Below are 22,985 nucleotides of genomic sequence, written 5' to 3'. Positions count from 1 at the left end.
TCACAGCATCCACAGCCCCAGCCAGACACAGGAACTGAATATAGGTCTCATTCATGGTATTACATAGCTCTGGCACTGAACCACCAAAACTGTTTTTCCAGATTCATTTTATGAAAATATATCTGACTAGATAAGAAAATAGAACCAAAGAGCCATATTTGTGAGCTCCATTGCAAGAATTCCAATAGACGGTGATGAGCGAATGGATTCAACTGAATTTATGCACTATGAATACACCAGCAGCAGTCCTATAACACAGACAGACAGCCTTGCTGGTGGCTCTTCCCAACCACATATTTCCCCATTATTCACATTCCCCACCATTGTGGCTGAAGGAGAGGGTTAGGTATGCATGTTCTTTCTTCCTTTTTATGCCTGTATTTTCCTGGAATGATTGTCCCTGGTCTTTGGAATGTATTTCTATTACTTAGATGTGCTGTTGTGGGACTGAAGCAGCGAGGCAAAGCAAAAACAGGTTTTAACCCAAAACATTTTCAATTTGAAGAAATATGAAAGGAGAGATGAAGTACTTGTACAGTATCATCTAAATTGTGTCTATGATAAAGGAAAGAGGATTAAAGTTGTACAGGTTCCTATTTGAGGGAACAATGGAAGTAAAAGGAACTGAAACAGCAGGAAACAAGGCAAAAGGAAAGAAGATGGTGATCTGGTAAAGGGAAAGAGGATACAGTTGAGGGATAGAGACAGCATGTAGTTAAAATGAAGTCCATATGGCAGCAAGCAGAATGCAGAAGGTTAAAGACCTAGTGGGTTTTCCAAAGAGTAGTTTTCTTAAATTGCAAGTAATTCAAAACTCAGCTGCACAGATTGTGTCTGGACTCTGGAGTAAAATGGAATGATCATGTCACTTCAACTCTCAGAGTCCGTCATTGGTGGCCAGTCTCCTTCAAAGCCCTTTTCAAGTTAATGCTCCTTTGTTTATAAATTGTTGTATGATATATTTCGATTTCAATTGAAGTAAAGACTTTTAAAGTATGTGCTGAGTCAGACCGAAGGTCCATAGATTCCAGCATCGTCTGTGACAGTGGTCACAAGAATATGGCATATCCCAAAAATAATAAATCCATTTCTTGTTACTTACTCCCACGCATAAGTAGCAGCTTTCCCAAATCTATCTTGCTAATAATAGTTTAGGATAAATTATACTTACCTGATAATTTTCTTTCCTTGAGTCACGCTAGACCAGTCAATACATATAGGATTTCCCTCCACCACAGCTGACGAGACAGAGCATACACTTCTTTAATAACCTCACTATGAGGGACAAAAGGGGTGTGTTCCTGGTCCAAATTCAGTAGCTTGATGCCAAAGTGCTGTGACCATTAGAAATCCCTCTAATGCCACTTTCTTGAAAATAGCCCACTACTGGGTATTAAAGATCACTCTGAGTGAGTCGAGAAGTAAGATGAATGAAAGTCAGAGGGGCAAAAGAAGGAGGGTGCAACCAGGTAGATCTTATATGCTGCCAACAGTACCAAACATTCTCTGCACCCTTGTCTTCCTGGGTGATATCTGGACTGGTGTAACATGACTCAAGGAAAGAAAATTGTCAGGTAACTATAATTTAGCCTTCATTATCATCCTGCTATACCAGTCAATACATATTGGTGTTATCAAAGTTCTTCTTTGCTGGGGCAGGAGGAAAACAGGGCTGACTCACCAACCCTTGTTTCAAAGGTAGCATCTGCTTTAGTCTGTGTGACCAAGCTAGTGTTCACAAAAAGAGTGCAAGGTTGACCAGGCAGCTGCCTTGCAAATTCCTTCCAGTTAGGCTGAGCTGCCTCTGCCCAGGATGAGGCTTGTGCCCTTATAGAGTGAGCTTAGAGCATTACCGAGGCTACTGACTGATGATATTGCCCCCTTGATCCATCTGGCTATGGTTGCCTTAAAGACCACCTGCTCTTTTCGAGCACCACCAAGTGCTATGCTCAGCTTGTCTGTCCTCCTACAACATTAGTTCCCTTCCAGTAAGGCAAGAGAATCCAGGGGCTGACATTCAGCCACAAAGTGACTAGTCAAATTAGCTGAACTTAACGGGGATATTCAGCAGCGCTGAATATACCCAGCTATCTTAAAGTTAGCCGGATAAGTATATCTGGTTAACTTTAGGACAGCCCTATGGTGTGACTAGATAGCCGCATAACTTAAGCAGCTAACTCTAACCCACCCTGAAATGCCTCTCGCCTGCCCCTGATTTTTGTGGCTAGAACTTAGCTGCATACAGTTTCAAATATCACTTCTTTGCCATTTAGACGGTCTAAATGGCTTCTGAATATCGGCCTCCCGATGTACATCTAATAGCCACAGATTTTTATTTTCTCCTGGCAGCCACTGCTACTGAGTACTGGAAGGGACTCTGATTAATACCCATGGAATATCAGTAATAGTTTGGGTAGAAATGATGGAATTGGACATTGTGAAATTCCTAGGTAGGGATCTGTGCAGTACAGACCTGCAACTCTGTGATGCATCTTAGCCTAGCAAATTCCTTTGAGGAACAAGATTTAGGAGATAAGTCTGTGGTAACTTGAGCAGTAGTGGCTTGAAAATGTCTAGGGTAAGAAGGAGGCAGACTCTGGATGTACCTTAAGTGCAGTTTATTTACAGTGAAAACAAATGAAGAAATTACTTACCAGATAATTTCGTTTTCCTTACTGTAGACAGATGGACTCAGGACCAATTGGTACTGTGCTCTTCTGCAGCAGTTGGGAGACAGAGTCAGATTTCAAAGCTGACATCATCCTGGGTAAATATACCCCTGCACTGACCTCACTTCCTCAGTATCGTCTTCGAAAAGCCAATGTTGATGTATCGTTGCTTAAATAACTTGCTTAAACTTGATTAAAACTTGACTGGTTCAACTGATTTCCAAACCGGAGACCGCCAGTGCACTCAACTGATTAACGCCAACACCGGCTAACTGTGGGCGTCTTGAACTAGGGGTAGGCCGTGGCTTACCCGTATTTGTTTAGTCTCAAGGTTTGCCATCCGAGATTCTCCCTTTTCTGGGGCAGCCGTGGGCGGGATTCTGAGTCCATCTGTCTACACCAAGGAAAACGAAATTATCAGGTAAGTAATTTCTCCATTTCCTAGCATGTAGCCAGATGGACTCAGGACCAGTGGGATGTACAAAAGCTACTCCCAGATGGGCGTGAGGCTGCCCTTGGCCCACTTAGTACTGCCCTTGCGAAGGCTGTGTCCTCCCGGGCCTGAACATCCAGGCGGTAGAACCTAGAAAAGGTGTGTATGGAGGACCATGTCGCCGCCCGACAGATCTCAGCTGACAATAGCAGCCTGGTTTCTGCCAGGAGGTTGCCTGGGCTCTCGTAGAATGAGCCTTAACATGTAGGGGTTAGGGTTTGCCTGCCTCTATGTAGGCCGCCTTGATTACATCTTTGATCCAGCACGTTATGGTGGACCGTGAGACCGCTTCCCCTTGTTTCTTCCCGCTGTAAAGAACGAACAGGTGGTCAGTTTTGCGCACAGGTTCCGATCTTTCCAGGTATCGGACTAGAAGTCTGCCAATGTTTAGATGGCAAAGAAGGCATGAGTCTTCCGAGTCCTTATATTCATTTGGAGATGGTAGTGAGATGGTTTGGTTCACATGAAACTGGGAAACCACTTTCGGTAAGAAGGAGGTGACCATGGCAGTTGTGTGGTTCCAGGCGTGAACATAAGGAATGGTTCCAGGCAGGATAGTGCCTGTAGTTCGGAGATGTGATGAGCTGAACATATTACCACCAAGAATGCCGACTTCAATGTTAAGAGGGGTAGTGACAGATTGCATGTTGGTATGAAGGAAGCCCCAGCTAGGAAGTCTAATACTAGATTGAGATTCCATAGGGGCACCGGCCATTTTAGGGGTGGTCAGAGCAGTTTAACCCCTTTCAGGAAGCGGGACACGTCTGGATGGGTTGATAGTCTAAATCCGTCCACTTCGGCTCTAAAACAGGTCAGCGCGGCAACTTGGACCTTGAGAGAGTTGAGTGACCACCCTTTCTTCATCCCATCCTGTAGGAACGCCAAAATCATGGGGATTTTGGCTGTCCGTGGGAGAATACTGCGGTCCTCACACCAGGCTTCGAACACTCTCCAGATTCATATGTAAGACAGGGATGTGGAGAACTTGCGCTCTTGGAGCAGGGTGTCAATCACGGTCTTTGAGTAACAGTGCTTCTTCAGGCGAGTACTCTCAAGGGCCAGACCATAAGAGAGAATCAAGATGGATCTTCGTGGAGGATCGGGCCCTGCCGGAGAAGGTCCCTGTGTGGAGGTAGGCATACAGGGTTCCCCACAAGGAGACTTCGCATGTCTGTGTACCATGGTAGTCTTTGCCAGTCCGGGGCCACAAGCAGAACTAGTCCCCTGTGATGCTGTGTCTTGAGGATGACTGCCCAATAGTGGCCATGGAGGGAAGGCATACAGAAGGTCTTCCTCTGGCCAGGTCTGGACGAGGGCATAGATTCCTAAGGATTGTGGCTCTCGTCTGCGGCTGAAGAACCTAGGGACTTGGGCACTGAGACGGGTGGCCAGTAGATCCATGGCTGGGAGGCCCCAGCAATTTACTATCAGTTGGAAGGCTGTGGTCGAAAGCGTCCATTCCCCTGGGTCTAGGCTCTCTCTACTGAGATAGTCTGCTGAGACATTGTCTTTTCCAGCACAGTGGTCTGTGGTCTTCGTTCCGGTCCAGGTCCTCCGTGGTCTTCCTGTGTCCTGATGGATCTTCGTTCTGTGTTCTTTGTGCTCCTGAACTTCATCACCTTGATGTTCCTGGTCTCGTCCCTTGTCGGAGCTCCCTCGTCGCTTGTTCCATGTTCCTGATGTTCCAGATGTCCTGATGTTTCGTGTCCTGAGATACCATTTTCCACATCCCTGATGTCCGATGTTTCTGTCCTGACTCCGTCCGTCTCATTTTCAGCTCTTCGTCCAGTTCCTACGCCCCTCGTCTGTCCACCTCTCCTGGCGTGCCACCGTTGTGGTCCATGACCAGCCCATGGGGGCTGTGAAGGGTGCCTCCTGGTACAAGGCCTTCTTCTAGTCTGCAGCGCAAACCTCCGGAAGACTTCTGTTTTTAATGCCTTGCTTCTGAGAATCCTGAGTCTTGAATCCTGTTCCGGTCTTCGGAGTCCCTTGTGCCTGCTTCCGTCCATGCCTAAGACTCTGCCAGAACCTGCTCCGCTTCAGCGTGGTCCGCGACCAGCTTCAGGCGGCTGTGTAGGGTGCGCCCCAGTGCAGGCCTCTACTGAATCTTTGTCATGTTCCAGTCTCAAGTTCCACTTCTTCGTCTGGAGTCTGCTTCACGTTCAGCGTGGTCTGCGACCAGCCATGGGCGGCTGTGTAGGGCATGCAGCGATGCAGTTCTCACCCAGTACTTTCGCCTGACTCCTGAATCCTCATCTGAGTCTTCTAAGCAACCTGAATCCTCGTCTGAGTCCTCCGAGTATCCTGAGTCCTAGTCTGAGTCCTCCGACTATCCTGAGTATCCAAGTCTACATCTGAATCCTCCGAGTATCCCGAGTCTTCGTCTGAGTCTTCTTGTTCCTGCTCTCAGCATCTGGCCTCACGCACTCGTCATTCTCAAGTGGCGGGTCCGGAAGGGCTATCGAGTGGCTGGAGGGCTATTCTCGAGAACAGCATTGCATTGCTGGGTCTCATTGGTGTATGTAGATCCATAGAAACATAGAAATGATGGCAGAAGAAGACCAAATGGCCCATCCAGTCTGCCCAGCAAGCTTTCAAACTTTTTTTTTTCTCATACTTATCTGTTACTCTTGGCCTCCATCAGCACCCCCCTGGGTTCCAGTTTCCCTCCACTCCCACCATCGATGTAGAGAGCAGCGCTGGAGCTGCATCCAAGTGAAGCATCCAGCTCAATTGGTCAGGGGTAGCAGCTGCTGCAATAAGCAAGTTACTCCCATGCTTGTTTGTTTACCCAGCCTGTGCCATTCAGTCCTTGTTAGTTGTTGTCTGAATATAATTCCTCTTTTCTTTATTCCTCCCTGCCGTTGAAGCAGTGCGTTGCGCTGGATATGTATTCCCAATCAAATATCAGGCTTAATTGATTCAGGGTAGTAACCAATGTAACAAGCAAGCTACTCCCATAATTATTTGTTTACCCAGACTATGTAATTCATTCCTTGTTGGTTGTTGTCTGAATAAAAATCCTCTTTTCCTCTTTCCCCCCTGCCATTGAAGCAGAGAGCTATTCTGGATATGCACTGAAGGTGAAGTATCAGTCTTTCCCCCCTGCCGTTGAAGCAGAGAGCTATGCTGGATATGCACTGAAGTGAACTATCAGACTTATTTGGTTTGGGGTAGTAACCGCCGCAACAAGCAAGCTACTCCCTGTTTTTTTGTGAATGCAAATCCTTTTTTTCCATATTTCCTCTTGCCGTTGAAGCATAGAGCAATGCTGGAGTTGCACTGACAGTGAGTATGTTTATTGAATAAGTGTATTAATCTCCATGTAGTAGACATAATTCCCGCAAACTACCCCCATGCCTCTTCTCTTCATTCACATCCTTTAGACTTTATGGATCCACAGTATTTATCCTACGCCCCTTTGAAGTCCTTCACAGTTTTGGTCTTCACCACTTCCTCCGGAAGGGCGTTCCAAGCATCCACCACCCTCTCCATGAAGAAATACTTCTTGACATTGGTTCTGAGTCTTCCTCCCTGGAGTTTCAAATTGTGACCCCTGGTTCTGCTGATTTTTTTTCCAATGGAAAAGGTTTGTCATTGTCTTTAGATCATTAAAACCTTTCAAGTATTTGAAAGTCTGTATCATATCACCTCTGCTCCTCCTTTCCTCCAGGGTGTACATATTTAGATTCTTCAATCTCTCCTCGTAAGTCATTCGATGAAGACCCTCCACCTTTTTGGTCACCCTTCTCTGGACCCCTTCCATCCTGTCTGTCTCTTCGGAGATACGGTCTCCAGAACTGAGCACAGTACTCTAGGTGAGGCCTCACCAAGGACCAGTGGAGGGCTGAGCTTGGCTTGTTCCTGTTCCGGATATTCCTCGCCTTGTCTTCAGTCCAGCCTTGCTCCTGCTCTGCCCGAGCTCATACCTGCTCACCTCTCACGATGTGTCTTGGGGCCCATCCCTGAGCCGCGCCATGATCCAAGGGCTCACATTCTCCCTTGAGTTAGGACCATGTCTCTGCGCTCCTAACAGGGCCTGAAGGCCGCGCTCCTAACAGGTAAATCTCGTTGCATCACAAAATAGGGAGGAACAGGGTACGTAAGCTGTGCTCCACTCTTCGTATAAGCTCCTGGACCCTCTTAAAAGGACTCAACCTCCCTCTGGGTCTGCCTAAAGCTCCCAGGGTCACCCCCATTTTCCCACTCAAAGGGGCCAGGTAAGACATTCTGGATGGGGGCTTGTTCTTCCCCCCCCCCCCCCCCCCCCCCCCCCCCCCCCCCCAACTCCAAACCTTCCTCCCTAGCTGCCTCTAAATTAGCAGCATAGGTGTATTTGTCCTGTCGGGTTTGCCTCCAGGACTTAGAGTCTTTAAGAAAGATTAGGGTCCTCCAGGGGAACGAGTTCTAGAAATTCCAACTCTTCATGGTTGTGGCTGGACGAACCCATTGCAAGCTGGTTCCAGAGACTCTTGAAATTTGGACAGTCCTTTCCTATGATCACGGGGTAGGGTGCCAAGGAAGAACTCCCACCTCAAGTTGGTCTTGGCTGGACAGGATCTTCAGTTGTACCCGGCTTGTGGGATATTGTTGATTGTCCCCGTGGATACATGCCAGGATTACCACTCGATCAGTCAGTCTGGACTCACTTCACCAACTCTCTTTGAATGAATGTTTTCACACTCACAGAGTTCACTAATGCTTGGGCTGGAACGCCATCTACCTCCACCAAAATCATAAAAGTAGAAAATCCCTGGCTGAAGGCATCCACGAAATTACAAAAATGTGGGGTCACAGAATTAATGTCCATTAGCTCATCTCCCTTGCAGGGACAACCTTTGGAGAAACGGCCCCTTTCTCCACAGCTGAAGCATGGTGGTCTGACTGGAGCTTGTAGGTGAGGTGAACAGTCCGGTGTCACCACAGGAGACACCGGACTGTTCACCGCAGGAGAGCAGGGCTCGTCTGTAGAGGTAAGATTTCATCTTAATTTGGTTTTCTTTGGTAAAATTACTCTAACACTGTGCGAGCATGCATAGAGTCCCTAACTGCTAAGGAGATGGAAAATACTGAAGAGCTGCACTTCCTGCAGGGGTATATGTACCAGGGCTGATGTCAGACTGAAATCTGATCCGTCTCCAACTGCTATCAGGAGTACACTATACCCATTGTCCCTGAGTCCATTTGCTACATGCTAGGAAATAGCATATTTCTTACCCATGCAGGTACACAAAGCAGCCACTGGTAGTCCTGTGGGGAGGGGGGGGGCATGAATTGACCAGTGTGAAAACAATGCCTGAATGCAAGTACTTAGTCTATTAAAATGGACATATCACCCACCCCAACTTTACCTGCAAATGGGCTCCCAGGAACTCATGAGCCTGTGAAGGTTCTAAATTGTAGTTTGAACATGCAAGACCCAGCCTAACCACAGAAGAAGGTGTAGTATTGATTAAAATTCCTAATGGTTCTTGAGCCAAATAGGCCCTTCTAAGCCGGATCTCTAGATACCATGATGCCCTGTGTATGCAGGGGGGGTGCTGTTTCTGCGAACTTTGTACAGATTCTGGGGGCTGCTGCTAAAGCAACACATTTGCCTGATACAGATCAGTTAGCATGACTTCAGTGCCAGGAAAAATAGTGGAAATTGTTCTAAATATCAAAATCATAGAACATATAGAAAGACATGGTTTAATGGAACAAAGTCAGCAAGGCTTTACCCAAGGCAAGTCTTGCCTCACAAAGCTGCTTCACTTTTTTGAAGGGGTTAATAAACATGTGGATAAAGGTGAACCGGTAGATGTAGTGTATTTGGATTTTCAGAAGGCATTTGACAAAGTTCCTCATTAAAGGCTTCTAGGAAACGTAGAAAGTCATGGGATAGGTGGCAATGTCCTTTCGTGGATTACAAACTGGCTAAAAGACAGGAAACAGAGAGTAGGATTAAAAGGACAATTTTCTCAGTGGAAGGGGGTGAGCAGTGGAGTGTCTCAGGGATCTGTATTGCAACCTGTACTTTTCAACATATTTATAAATGATGTGAAAAGAAATACGACAAGTAAGGTAATCAAAATTGTTCATAGTAGTTAAATCACAAGCAGACTGATAAATTGCAGGAAGACCTTGTGAGACTGGAAAATTGGGCATCAAAATGGCAGATGAAATTTAATGTGGATAAGTGCAAGGTGATGCATATAGGGAAAAATAACCCATGCTATAGTTACACAATGTTAGGTTCCATATTAGGAGCTACCACCCAAGAAAGAAATCTAGGCGTCATAGTGGATAACACATTGAAATCATCGGTTCAGTGTGCTGCGGCAGTCAAAAAAGCAAACAGAATGTTGGGAATTATTAGAAAGGGAATGGTGAATAAAACGGAAAATGTCATAATGCCTCTATATCGCTCCATGGTGAGATCGCACCTTGAATACTGTGTACAATTCTGGTTGCCGCATCTCAAAAAAGATATAGTTGCAATAGAGAAGGTACAGAAAAGGGCTACCAAAATGATAAAGGGAATGGAACAGCTCCCCTATGAGGAAAGACTAAAGAGGTTAGGACTTTTCAGCTTGGAGAAGAGACGGCTGAGGGGAGATATGATATCTACCTTCTGCCCTTGGTCTGAACTTTTTCCTGTATGCTGATGATGTTCAAATTCTCATCCCCATTCAAACTACACTCAGATTCCCTGCAATACTGGGAATCCTGCCTTGCCACCATTAACTCCCTTTTAGCCAACTTCCACCTCGCACTTAATGCTGCGAAAACTGAAATCCTCATCATCTCCAACCGGAATACACTACTCTCCCCACCGCTTCCATCCCCTCACTAACCCACTCACCCCTACCCTCTGAAAGAGACCCAGGAGTCGCACTAGACCAACACCTCAATTTTAAACCACACATCAAGTCTTTACTAAAGGGGGGTTTCTAAAAAACTCCACATCCTTAAAAAGCTTAAGCCACTCCTCCATGCCCAAGATTTCCGTCTGGTTCTACAGACAACCATCCTTTCCAAACTTGATTACTGCAACGCCCTCCTATTAGGCCTCCCTTACTCCACCATCAAACCCCTACAAATCCTACAGAATGCCATGGCGAGAATCATAACTAATACCCGTAAAACTGAACACAGAACCCTCATACTAAAGGAACTGCATTGGCTACCGATCCCCTACCGTATCCAATACAAAACCCTCACCATCCTTCACAACGCGCTCCACAAAAACAATCCTGCATGGCTCAAGGACATGCCACGCTTCCGTACCTCTAATCGCCCCACTAGAACCGCCCTCGCAGGCACCAAGCACACCCCACCCCTCAAAACCTCACACCTCACCTACACCAGAGAAAGAGCTTTCACCACTGCTGGCCCTACACTCTGGAACTCACTTCCCCCTCACACACCTTCAAAAAAGACATCAAGACATGGCCTTGTTCCCATCCTCTCCCCCGCTTCCGTCCCCCATCCTTTGTATCATACCTATCCCACCCAGTTTTCCTCTTATTTACTCCTCCCGCTTTCAAGGTGTCCCCCCTCTTTACATTCCCTTTGCACCCAACACTCCCAGTTTCCCCTGTCCTAACACTCCGTCCCCCTTGAGGGGAATCAAGGAAATGATGTAAATTAGTTCTCCGCCTGTATTGCTGTCATTTTAAGGAATTGTGAATTGTTCTATAGTTGTTTTTTGCATACCGTTCTTTATGGCTCCTTTCTCGTCGCACTCTTTTGCCCTCTATCCTTCCAGCTGCTCTTGCCCCTCCCCCATTCATTGTAATTTCTGCCTTTTTGAGTTTTTTGTAAACCGGCATGATGTGTTCTACAAATGTTGGTATATTAAAAGTTCTTAAATAAACAAACAAATAAATAAATAAATAAATAAGATAGAGGTGTTTAAGATCATGAGAGGACTAGACTCTTTCGGATAATAGAAAGACTAAGGGGCACTCAATGAAGTTAGCATGTGGCACATTTAAAACTAATCAGAGAAAGTTCTTTTTCACTCAACGCACAATTAAACTCTGGAATTTGTTGCCAGAGGATGTTGTTAGTGCAGTTAGTGTAGCTGTGTTTAAAAAGGTACTGGATAAGTTCTTGGAGGAGAAGTCCATTACCTGCTATTAATTAAGCTGATTTAGAAAATAGCCACTGCCATTACTAGCAACAGTAACATGGAATAGGCTTAGTTTTGGGGTACTTGCCAGGTTCTTATAGCCTGGAATGGCCACTGTTGGAAACAGGATGCTTGATGGACCCTTGGTCTGACCCAGTATGGCATGTTCTTATATTCTGATGGGCCACCCAGATGGGAATTTGGGAATGAGCTTCTGCTAAGTCTCTCAGTCTGACTGAAGCTATCACCGACCACAGCCTCTCCATCCAGAAATGGGGCACATGTTGTATCTGCCAGCCTCTTTTTTGGTCCAACAATAGGCAAAAGGAACCATCTTTCTTCATTTTTTTTTAAACTACATAATGTATTAAGTAGGTGCCAAGACTCCTCTCTTGTGGGGACCCTCTGAAGCCACTCGCCCTCCCTCATACCATCATTTATTACACCCACTTTATTATGGCTCATGACATATAGGCTGAACATACTGCCCACTTCTCTGTTTCGACAAGACTAAACTTTTCTACACTTCCTTCTTTCAACCCAATTTTTTAAATTTCAGTTGCCTTTCATTCATTTTAATAACAAGTTATTTTCAAACTCTACCCTTCTTTACCTAATGACAAACTTGATTTTCTCTCGCTTATTAATAACCATCACATCTTATGTCTAACTTCCCATACTACAAAAATATTTTATTCTTCCATCTCATTTTAACAACTATAACACATTCTTGCTTGCACTGTTCCAACTCATTTTGGACTCTGCTGCCCATCTCATTTCTGCTTCTTCTAATTTTTTTTTTTTCATGACAATTTTATTTTTTTTCTGGCTTCTTATTCAGTCCCACATTCAGCTGAAACTCAGTTCACTGCACTCTTGTTTTTTCAATCCTGTTTCCCTTATCCTTTTTCCCTTACATACCCTAATTCTATTTTATGCTCCCATCCAGTGTTTGTCAATCCCAGCCCCATCTTTTATCTCATGTCCTTTTGTCGCATGCACCTATTCACATTATTGACTTGCTATAATGCTCTTCTCCTTTCTGCTTCAATTCACTGCCACTAGTCGCTGTGTTCCAGGTCCACATCTAAACCGAGGGGGAGGGGGTGTTCAGTCTCACTGCCTATAAAATGTCGCCAGCCCACACCCTCTCCCCGCTAAATTACCCTCTGATGCTGCATGACTGCTAGTGCAATCCACTCCTCTCGCGCTCTCGCCCGACTCTTCACTGCTGTTATCACGGCTTACTCCGCTCCTTGTTTACTTGCACGGCCGCCATGATCCTCTGCGTTAGTGAAGTGCACATGCGCAGAGATCCGCAACCAAGGCAACTGCGTCATGAAATCCTAGCAACCAGGCACGAAAGCGGAGGAGGTGCAGAGAGGAAGGACAGGGCAGCGAGTTCCGAGCACTAGATGGAACGATCATAGAGATGCTGCAAGACAAGGGAGATACTCTCCGGGAATAGATCTATCCAGACGTATAGCCGCAGGGCATAGCTTTTTGTAGGAGCAAGAGGCTCTCAGATTATGAGGAGACAGCAACACAGGCCAACGTTTATGGTCAGTGAGCAATTCCGGCGGTCCTCAAGGGCAGCAAATTGAACAGGTTTTCAAGCAACCACAATGAATATGTATGAGATATATTTGCATAAATTGTAGTGTATGGCACTTCAGTCTATTTCATCTATATTCATTATGAATGTCCTGAAAACCAGAGCAGTGTGCCACCCTCAAGATCCAGAGCGGAGGAGTAATCTAGTAGTTATAGCAGTGAGCTGCAAACCAGGATTCAAATCCTGCTCCTTGTGACCTTGGGCAGTCAGTTCACCCTCCTGTGCCTCTGGTACAAACTTTGAGGATCGTTTATTAAGGCTTTTCTCCTATTCTGTCTCTGAGGAAAATGCTTAGTAAATCAGACCCTTTGATTGTAAACTGTCCAGAAACAGGGAAATACCTACTGCACCTACAGTAAATATAATTTACCTTGAGCTACCAATGAAAAAGTATGAGCTAAATACACAGTAAGTAAAAAAAGAATTGCACACCACTGTACATTTTTTTTCTCTCTTTTCTCCATTTGTAGTGAATGGAACATTTTTATCCAACTGTAGTTATATTCTCTTCCTGAAATCTTTCAAAATCACTGCCAGGACAGATTTTGTGGCAAGACCTAGGCACTAGTGAAGGAGTTCGATTTTATGGACAATCGGTGAAATGAGAAAACTGAAAACCTCTAACACTGCCAGCAGTAAACCGCATTGAAACGCACAGCCATCTTGAATGTACTCACATTTGAAACGCAATGACATGCACTACGCAATTACGTACTTACGTACTGACATTCAGTGGAACGCACCACCATTTTGTAACAAAAATAATTTGTATTGTATTAATACGATTGCTGCTATAAAATGTCTAACACGTCAATTAAATGACGAAATAATGATCTGATTATAAGCTACACCTACTTGAAACCTTTGCCCGAAATATGCTTGCTCAGCAATGTGTAAAACGCATGTGTAAAAGATAAGGATTGTAGAATGTATAAGAGCCTACTCCCGGAGGGGAGGGGCATGCAGTTGTACTAAGCCATTGTCTTAGCTGCATCTTGCTGGCAATAAAAGTCTATCTTTACGGATCAGTTGTCTGGGCCTTCTTCCTGACTTTTAGAGACGGTTTCATTTGGCGAGCCAGCCAGGAGGTACCGGGGACGCTATTTTAGCCCCCCAGTTGGTCCGGTAGTTTGGTGGCGGAGCGATCCCCCAGACTTACCTGGTGAGTGGCCACCGCTGAGTTCAGCGATCAGGTTTCTGAGGGTACCATTCCGCAGAAAATCTCCTGAGACCTCTGGGCCGGTGATCCGGGAAGAAGTCTTTCGTGACGATCGGAAGAACTTTTCAGGCAAGTATTTTGGGAAAAAGAAATAAGATAAGAAATAAGAATTAGAGATAAGATAAAGCTAAATTACAAGCCGATCCGTTACTATACAGGATCGAGGGGGCCTTGATCAAGCCCCGCGCAGTGGCTAGTAGGAATCCCGCTCTGAAGACCACGCGATTGGGAAAAATATATATATAGATTAGCGGGAATAGGTTTCTTGTTGTGTGAAAGAGAGCGAATGGCCTCGCAGTTCTAGGCCGGGCGACCGCGTCCTAGTCGAGGCGATTGTGATCCTTTTGTGTCTGGCGGATACGGACCCCTTACCTATCCGTCTTCCCTTCCCTCCTCTGTCTGTAATTCTATCCTAAGATGGGAGGGGGCGGTTCGACTCCATTAAAAGTCATGACGGAGCATTATAGCGAAGTGTTCGATAGACATAAATGCACGAAACCCGGAATGATTCAGCGATGTACCCATAAGTGGCCGGGTCTGTGTGTTAATTGGCCCCCGATAGGAACTTTCGATTTTCAAACGGCCACGAGAGTCCAAAATATAGTAATAAGAGAAGGAAATCCGGGTTGCCCCGAGGACATACCGTATATTAATGCCTGGGTTGCAGTCATTTTAGATCCACCGTCATGGGCAAAGAAGTTAGTAGAGGGAGCCGCCCTTGTAATGGTGGCGCATGTACAAAAGACGAAGGGCCGGAAGTCCCCAAACCGGAAGAGAAAGGAAAGGATGGCCATCTTGGATACGAAAGAAGATACGTCATCTGCGGCGGCCATATTTGTAGTGCAAGGGAATGATGAGACTCAAGAAAAAAAAGTTAAACCACTGCCGTCCGCAGTATTGCCCATACTAGTAGATGAACCGGAAAGTCCCTTGCCGCCACCATACGTTCCCATCTATCCACCATTGCATAATTTGCCACCGACTCCCGCTTATGAACAAGCCGATCCAATACCCGGACCATCGCATGAAACGAGCAAAGAAATTAAGGCGGCGAAAACTGAAGAAGACGCAGAACCGTCCGTTTCAGACGGCACTCGTAGTAAAACGCAAGCCGCAAGTTTACACCTACCAATTAGAGAGACTTCGACAGTAGTGCCACTGACCCCTACGGAAGAAAACAAGTATCGCACTACGCAGACTATAAAGTTTTTCACATATATACCTTTTACATCTAATGATCTTTTTATTTGGAAACAACTTGGCCCCTCATATGTTGACAAACCCGATCAGATGATAGATTTTTTGTCTGGAATTTTTACAGCTCATAATCCTAATTGGGCTGACATTCGGCATTTAGCCTCCATCCTTTTCACCACTGAGGAACGACGACAAATACAATTAAACATGGAAGAATCAGCCCGAGAGGGAGCAGGGTCAGACGGCAACCCTGAGGAAGCAGTGAAAGAATTTGCCCCGCTTGTAGACCCCGCATGGGACTATCAGATCTCAACTGGACGAGAGCGCATAGCTGCTTATCAGAAAGCTTTTTTAGAAGCATTGAAGAAGGGAAAAAGGAAGGTCATTAACATGGGTAAAATCCAGGACGTAGTGCAGAAAAAGGACGAAACCCCCGGGGATTTCCTGGAGCATTTGATGGATGCCTACCGCCGATACAGTCCATTTGATCCTGAAGATTCTAAAAATCATTCAATAATAGTAATGAGCTTTGTAGGGCAATCTTGTCCAGACATACGTCGCAAACTTCAGAAGGCAGAGGGATTCGAAGGGATGACTATCAGCCAGCTAAAAGTTATGGCAGATAAGGTTTATGGAAATCGAGAAACAGAAGAGGAGAAGAGGGATAAAAAAGAAAGTGGTCGAAGGTTAAGAGAAAGTGTTAGTCTGTTAGTCGCAGCCATGGAAGAGACTAATTTTGGAAACCCAGCCAAATACTATCAAGGGTATCCTGGGTATAGAGGGAGAGGCAGATCGCCATTTAGAGCACCGTTCAGAGGAAGACTGGTTAGAGGAGGATCGTTTAGAGGAGGAAGAGTACCTCTAGGAATGAATCAATGTGCATATTGCAAACAAGAAGGACATTGGAAGTCTGATTGTCCAGAGATCCCTCAACAGCAGAAGGAAGGAAACAAACCATCAAAATCGAAAGGAGCTGAGTGGCAAATGGCAGTGGATGAAACATCTGGAGAGGAGAGTGATTCCTGACTAGACAAGGAAAATCTTCCTCTTGACCCATTGGTGGAGATAAAAGTGGGAACCAAAATGTTTAAAGGATTACTGGATTCTGGAGCACAGCGATCAGTAATGACAACCGCAATAACCACGCCCACATCAAAAAGTATTTCAATAGTAGGAGCCTCTGGAAGACCATTGGCGGCTCCTATCCTTCAGAAGCGACAAGTTCGGGTGGGAGGGCAGTTAGTGTCCCACCAATTTCTTTATGTTCCAGGATGTCCAGTGCCATTAATAGGTAGAGATCTTCTCTGCAAGTTGAGAGCCAATTTACAATTTGAATCAAATGGTGAAATCAAAGCTTCCTTTGCTGATAATCCAGTTTCTCTCATCTGCCCTCTTCAAGAAGAATGGAGACCATATCTTCCCGTTATTGAGAGAACCATCGAACATCGGTATGAAGAAGACACACCTCTCAATGAAAAACGAAGGCAACTGATGGACAGTGTACCCCAAGTGTGGTCTGAAAATAACCCAGGAGGACTAGCCACCGATGCTACCCCTATATGGATAGAAATGAAACAAACTGCACAGGTCATCAATCAAACTCAATACCCCATCCCATACATGGCCAGGCAAGGAATACAAATACACCTGCAAAGATTATTTGATTTGGGCATTCTGCGACGAATTCGATCTGCTTGGAACACTCCTCTACTGCCCGTAAAGAAACCAGGATCTAATGATTATCGACCTGTACAAGATTTAAGAAAAGTAAATAATCAAGTAGCAGATCTAGTAGCCCTCGTGCCAAATCCATATTCAATCTTGGCACAAGTCTCTCCTAAATCGAAATGGTACAGTGTTATTGATCTCAAAGATGCTTTCTTCTCCGTTCCTGTAGCGGAGGAATGTCAGAAAATTTTTGCCTTCACGTGGGAAAATGCCCACACCGGAGTAAAGCAACAGTATACATGGACTCGTTTACCTCAAGGATTCAAGCATTCACCTACTCTGTTTGGAGAACAGCTGGCAAAAGACTTAAAGATGTATCAAGTTATGTATGGGCCAGTTGTGCAGTATGTGGATGATCTTTTGTTGTTCAGAGAAACTTATCATGAATGTGCAGCATCAACCCACCATTTGTTAAAGACTTTGTACTCAAAAGGGTACCGTGCAAGCAAAAAGAAAGCACAAATCTGTGAATTGGAAGTAGAATACTTGGGTTTTCAAATCCGTGAAGGCACTCGTCATCTTGGATTCTCTCGCACAAGTTTCATAAGAGATCAGCCTGTACCTACCTGTAAAAAAGAACTTCGTGCCTTCCTAGGAGCCACAGGATACTATAGACTGTGGATTGCAAACTATGCAATTATTGCCCAACCATTATATGACAAACTACGGGGTAAAGAAGCAGAATCCCAACCCTTCAAATGGGAAAAGCATGAGCTAGCAAATCTGCATCAACTAAAAGAAGCATTGATCTCACCCCCTGCCCTCGGATTGCCGGATGTACTGAAACCATTTCATCTGTTCATAGATGAGAAAAAAGGCATGGCCATTGGGGTATTGACTCAAACTTTTGGATCATGGGAACGACCTGTTGCATATTTCTCAAAAGGAATGGACAATGTTGCTAAAGGATGGCCTGGTTGCCTTCGAAGCATTGCTGCTGCATGCTTATTGATCCCAGAAGCAGTTAAATTAACCTTTGGACAAACTCTGCAAGTAACAACCCCTCACACTATACAAGGACTGCTTGAAACTCATGGACCAAAATGGATGACAAATTCCCGTCTTGTAAAGTATCAAGCCCTGTTATGCGAAACACCTGAGATTCAAATACAAGACAGTAAGAACTTGAACCCTGCAACCTTACTGCCAGCACCTAAGACAGTCACTCATAACTGCGAAGAAGTCATGGCTACGGTGCATTCTAGCCGACCCGATTTGAGAGATCAACCTTGGCAAGGAGCTTGGACTTTATTCACTGATGGAAGTAGCCAGGTTATAAATGGGATACGGGTCGCTGGATATGCTGTAGTATCCGAAGATGAAATCATTGAGGCTGAACCTCTTCCCCCAGGGACATCTGCACAAAAAGCTGAGCTAATTGCCCTCACTCGAGCCTTATAGTTGGCTAAAGGACAAGTTGTAAATATCTACACCGATTCTAAATATGCATTTCTCACCATCCAAGTACATGGAGCCCTATATAAAGAACGAGGATTTCTAACTGCAGAAGGGAAGCAATTGACAAACGCATCAGAAGTACACGACTTACTAAATGCAGTCCGGTTACCATGAAAGGTGGCTGTCATGCATTGTAAGGCTCATACAGGAAAATCAGATCCCATTGCACAAGGGAATCAAAGAGCTGACAAAACAGCAAAGGAAGTAGCTCGGGAACAACCATTTCAACTGACAACAAAAATGTGCCCTCTCTTACAATTTCCAAGTGAAAGTCCTATATACACCACAGAAGAAAATGAATGGGCCCAAACCGAACAATTTCATCAACAAAGTGGATGGTGGATTATACAAGATGGTCGAATATGGATACCTGAAGCCATTGCTTGGACTATAGTTAAAGAAGCACATGATAATACACATCTTGGCCGTGATTCATTGGCAAGATTACTGGAAAAAACGTATTACATCAATAGAATCACTCAACTGACTAAACATGCAATTAATCAATGTGTCACATGTGCAAGAAACAATCCTCGAAGCGGACCTGGTCCTGACCCTGGCCATGTCCTTCGAGGAACTCTACCATTCCAAGTTTGTCAAATTGATTTCACTCACATGACTCCTTCCAAAGGATACAAAGCTATGTTAGTATCCGTCTGCACCTACACCGGATGGATTGAAGCTATACCTACAAGGACTGAAACAGCTAAAGAAGTGGTGTCATTAATTCTCCATCAGATCTTACCACGCTATAGATTACCAAGACAAATAAATTCTGACAATGGACCAGCTTTTACCAGTGAAGTCACTCAACAATTAAGTAAAATTCTGGGCATTAAGTGGCATTTGCATTGTGCCTGGAGACCACAGAGCAGCGGAGCAGTTGAGCGAGCTAACAGAACTTTAAAAAGCCAAATAGCAAAGTTGTGTCAAGAAACAAAAACCAAATGGCCTGATATCCTACCATTAGCTCTATTACATGTCCGATGCAGTCCAAGAAAATCCGGTCTAACACCATATGAAATGATGTATGCAAGACCCCCACCGCTTCCATCATTCCCTGATTCATTGCAGATCCAAGGAGAAATGTCACTCAGCAAACAACTAAAAGGACTGTATGACACAGTTGTCGCCATCCGCAACTATACTTGTGAGACTGAGCCCCTAATTCTACTCACACCGACTCATCAATTTCAAATTGGAAATTCTGTATGGGTAAAAGAATGGGATGAGTCTGATTTTCTCAAGCCACGATGGAAAGGCCCATATACTGTACTGCTGACCACCCCAACAGCTGTAAAAGTCTCTGGATGTCCATCATGGATTCATTGGACCCGACTTAAACCTGCCTCTCCTATTTGGCAGGTCTCCAGGACTGGAGACAACAAATTAAAATTTACCCGAGGCAGGCCCAGAGCTAATCCTGAGTAAAAGACCCAAACGAAATACTGAAGAATATTAATGTGTCTATTTCTTTCCTTCTTTACAGGCATAATAATACATGATTTCATCACTTCGGAAGTGGGCCGTCTGTGCTCTCCTTATCATAGTCCTAAGTATTATATGCCCGTCTCAAAGTTTCTGGAGATGGTTCATCACCGTAACCTACATCCTCGGATCTGCTCTACTCCTGATTCTTTTCATCATCTGCAGAGAGCTCTACAGTTCCTAATAATAATCTTGTACATAACAACGACCTCTCTCAAATCTCCTTTGAGTCAGAATTGCACTGAATGTATCAACTACAACTCAAGATGGATTTCAACTTGTTTCTACAATCATACATCAATCTCAACCTCCGCCATCCTGCGCAGTACAGCCTGCCTGCGCTTTAAATACGACTCAAGGATATCAATCTTTCCATCGATGCATGCTAAACAACAAAGTTATCTGTCATTCTCCAACCACTCCTAAATACTACAGCATTACCCTTACAGCTGGTTTACCAAAGAGTCCCACGACTAGCATCATACCAGATGGAAAAGGAATCCTGTATTACATCAACTCCACCAAAATCCTCATGGGAGGAGGATCTAGTGTTACACTTACCTTTGATGCCTGTGAAGCAATTGATAAACATCCCAATGCAGTCCATTGTGGATCTCAATCATGGAAAGCATCCTATGTTTTCAATCATAAATATCTCTGCCCATACAATCGAGTATCCAATCCATCCAGCTGGCTGCCATGTGTTGGGGACCTTACACTCTCTGGTTGGGGCTTAGTGTGCGACTATACTGGAGGAGGATACCCAGGTTGCCAAGGAGTGGGTAAACTAATGAAAGGAACTGAAAATATCATTTCTTTGGAGTGGCCAATTAGAAATGAAGGCTCCCCGTGGCAGGATACATGGGGATTCGGAATTGACGGAACTGGAAGAGATCCTATGATTTATATTACGATCACACAGCGAAGAGACAAGCCACGCCCCATTATCCACCAAACTACAGTAGTAGGTTATCAATCATTCTTCAATGAAGTATCCCAACTGGCTGAGGAATTAAAGAAGCACACAACTTCGCATCAAGCAAAGAATATGTTCGTAAATCTGGCCGAGAATATAGCCCTCTCCTTGGAAGTCAAAATTGTTTTGTATGTGGAGGTACAAATACTGGAGAACAATGGCCTTGGGAAGCTAAGGAAGTTTTCTAATCTGACCTCAATGCTTTGAATACAACTGTAACCTATACACGAAAGAACAGTCCATATGAGTGGGCTCTCCAAACTGATGTCATTGGAAGACAGTGTTTATCACGACAACACTCAAAAATATACAGGGTGCCAATTGGAAATTCCCCGTGCACAGGAGTTCTTACAGTTACAACAGATAATCGCACATGGTGGCAGACAGAGAATTGTACCATACCTGTTTCATTCTGGACCGAACCAACTTTAAATAACACATGGAAAGTAGCTGGGATGCCTTCCACTTCCTTCATAGCCCCTGATGGATATTATTTTGTATGCGGTCGTAGGGCTTATGAACAATTACCTTCCAATTGGTATGGAACATGTTTCTTAGCAACTATACGCCCAAGTTTCTTCCTGTTGCCAGTCACAGCAGGTGAAACACTAGGAGTTCCTGTGTACAGTTCAATGAAACCAAACAAATGACAAAGGAGCAATAAAGTCTCAACAGGAGATTGGACTGACCAAGAGTGGCCACCTGAGCGCATTGTGCAATATTATGGACCTGCTACATGGGCAGAAGATGGTTCATATGGATATAGAACCCCAATCTACATGTTAAACCGCATTATCCGACTTCAAGCAGTGCTAGAACTCCTTACCAATGACTCTGCACTGGCCCTCAACATCCTGGCCAAGCAAAACACGAAACTTATTACAGCTGTTTATCAGAACCGATTGGCCTTGGACTACCTTCTAGCCCAGGAAGGTGGTGTGTGTGGAAAATTTAATCTTTCTAATTGTTGTTTACAGATTGATGATAAAAGCAAAGTCATCGAAGAAATCACTGATCGCATGGTGCGATTAGCACATGTTCCTGTGCAGACCTGGTCGGCTTGACTCCAAAGTAGAGGGGCAGTGACCCACCCATGCCTACATCCCTGCCTCATCTTCTCTTAGTGCAAAGGCCTGTTCCTGAACATACCCAGATCAGTCCAGACAACCAGTTTTATTCATCCCTACCAGCAGATGGAGGTAGAGAACAAAACTTTGGGCACTGCCACATATACGAGCGTGCCACCTGCAGTCCCTCAGTATTTCTCTACCTCCAGCAGATGGTAGAGGTGCTAACCCTGCAGTACTGACTGACTGGATATTTTAAGGAAAATTGCTCCCCGAGATGACAGGCTCCTGCAGAAGGGTCGTCCCTCGTGTTGAGCCGGGCGAATGTGGGGTTGGATGCCCCTGGCCAGCTTCAGCCCGTGACTCCGGGACCACTGATAGCCAGTGGTCTGGTTCCCTCGGTGGGCCCGAAGCCCCTCCACCTGCCCAGGACAGGGAAGTACCCTTACTTTTATTTTTGTGCTTTCCTGTGTGTCTGGGCCTTTAAATCTTTGTTGTAAAAAATAAATAAATAAAATAGTCACAGGCAGCTGTCTGCTTTTGCAACAGGCTGTGCGGCCTACCAGGCTGAATGCAACATCCTGCTGACCTGGGAGAACACCTGTTACAGGTAAGCAACTCTGCTTTCTCCAAGGACAAGCAGGATGGTAGTCCTCACATATGGGTGAATAGCAAGCTACAGGCTGCGTCATACAAAATAGGCCAACCAGCACACAACATGTTCAATAGGCACAACAACTGGGGTGCTGTTGGCAAGGATGAGGCAGCCTGAAATTCACAGCAGTTCCTACACTGGGAACAAATTTCTTAGGACAGACTGGCCAAAGATGGAATCTTGTCATCCAGCCTTGTCTAGGCAGTAGTGAGCTGTGAAGGTGTGGAGAGAGCTCCATGTCACAGCCCTGCAGGTGTCAGCAATCGGTACTGAACGGTAGTGTGCTACTGGTTAGCAGAATGCA

At 45.1% G+C, this 22,985-nt stretch overlaps 1 protein-coding gene across 1 annotated transcript in view; it reads right to left on the bottom strand.

Annotated features, from left to right (window-relative positions):
• WDR60 (WD repeat domain 60) overlaps positions 1 to 12,649 on the bottom strand; it is a 373,459-nt gene extending 360,810 nt beyond the window's left edge. Inside the window, exon 1 of the mRNA XM_029588515.1 lies at positions 12,445 to 12,649. Within this exon, the coding sequence (XP_029444375.1) occupies positions 12,445 to 12,459 (15 nt within the window). The 5' untranslated portion in view covers positions 12,460 to 12,649. The remainder of the gene's footprint in view (positions 1 to 12,444) is intronic.
• Between the last annotated feature and the right edge of the window lie 10,336 nt (positions 12,650 to 22,985).

The sequence above is a fragment of the Rhinatrema bivittatum genome, chromosome 2, assembly GCF_901001135.1.
Source record: "Rhinatrema bivittatum chromosome 2, aRhiBiv1.1, whole genome shotgun sequence".
Lineage (NCBI taxonomy): Eukaryota > Metazoa > Chordata > Amphibia > Gymnophiona > Rhinatrematidae > Rhinatrema > Rhinatrema bivittatum.
This window is presented reverse-complemented; position numbering and strand designations above follow the sequence as displayed.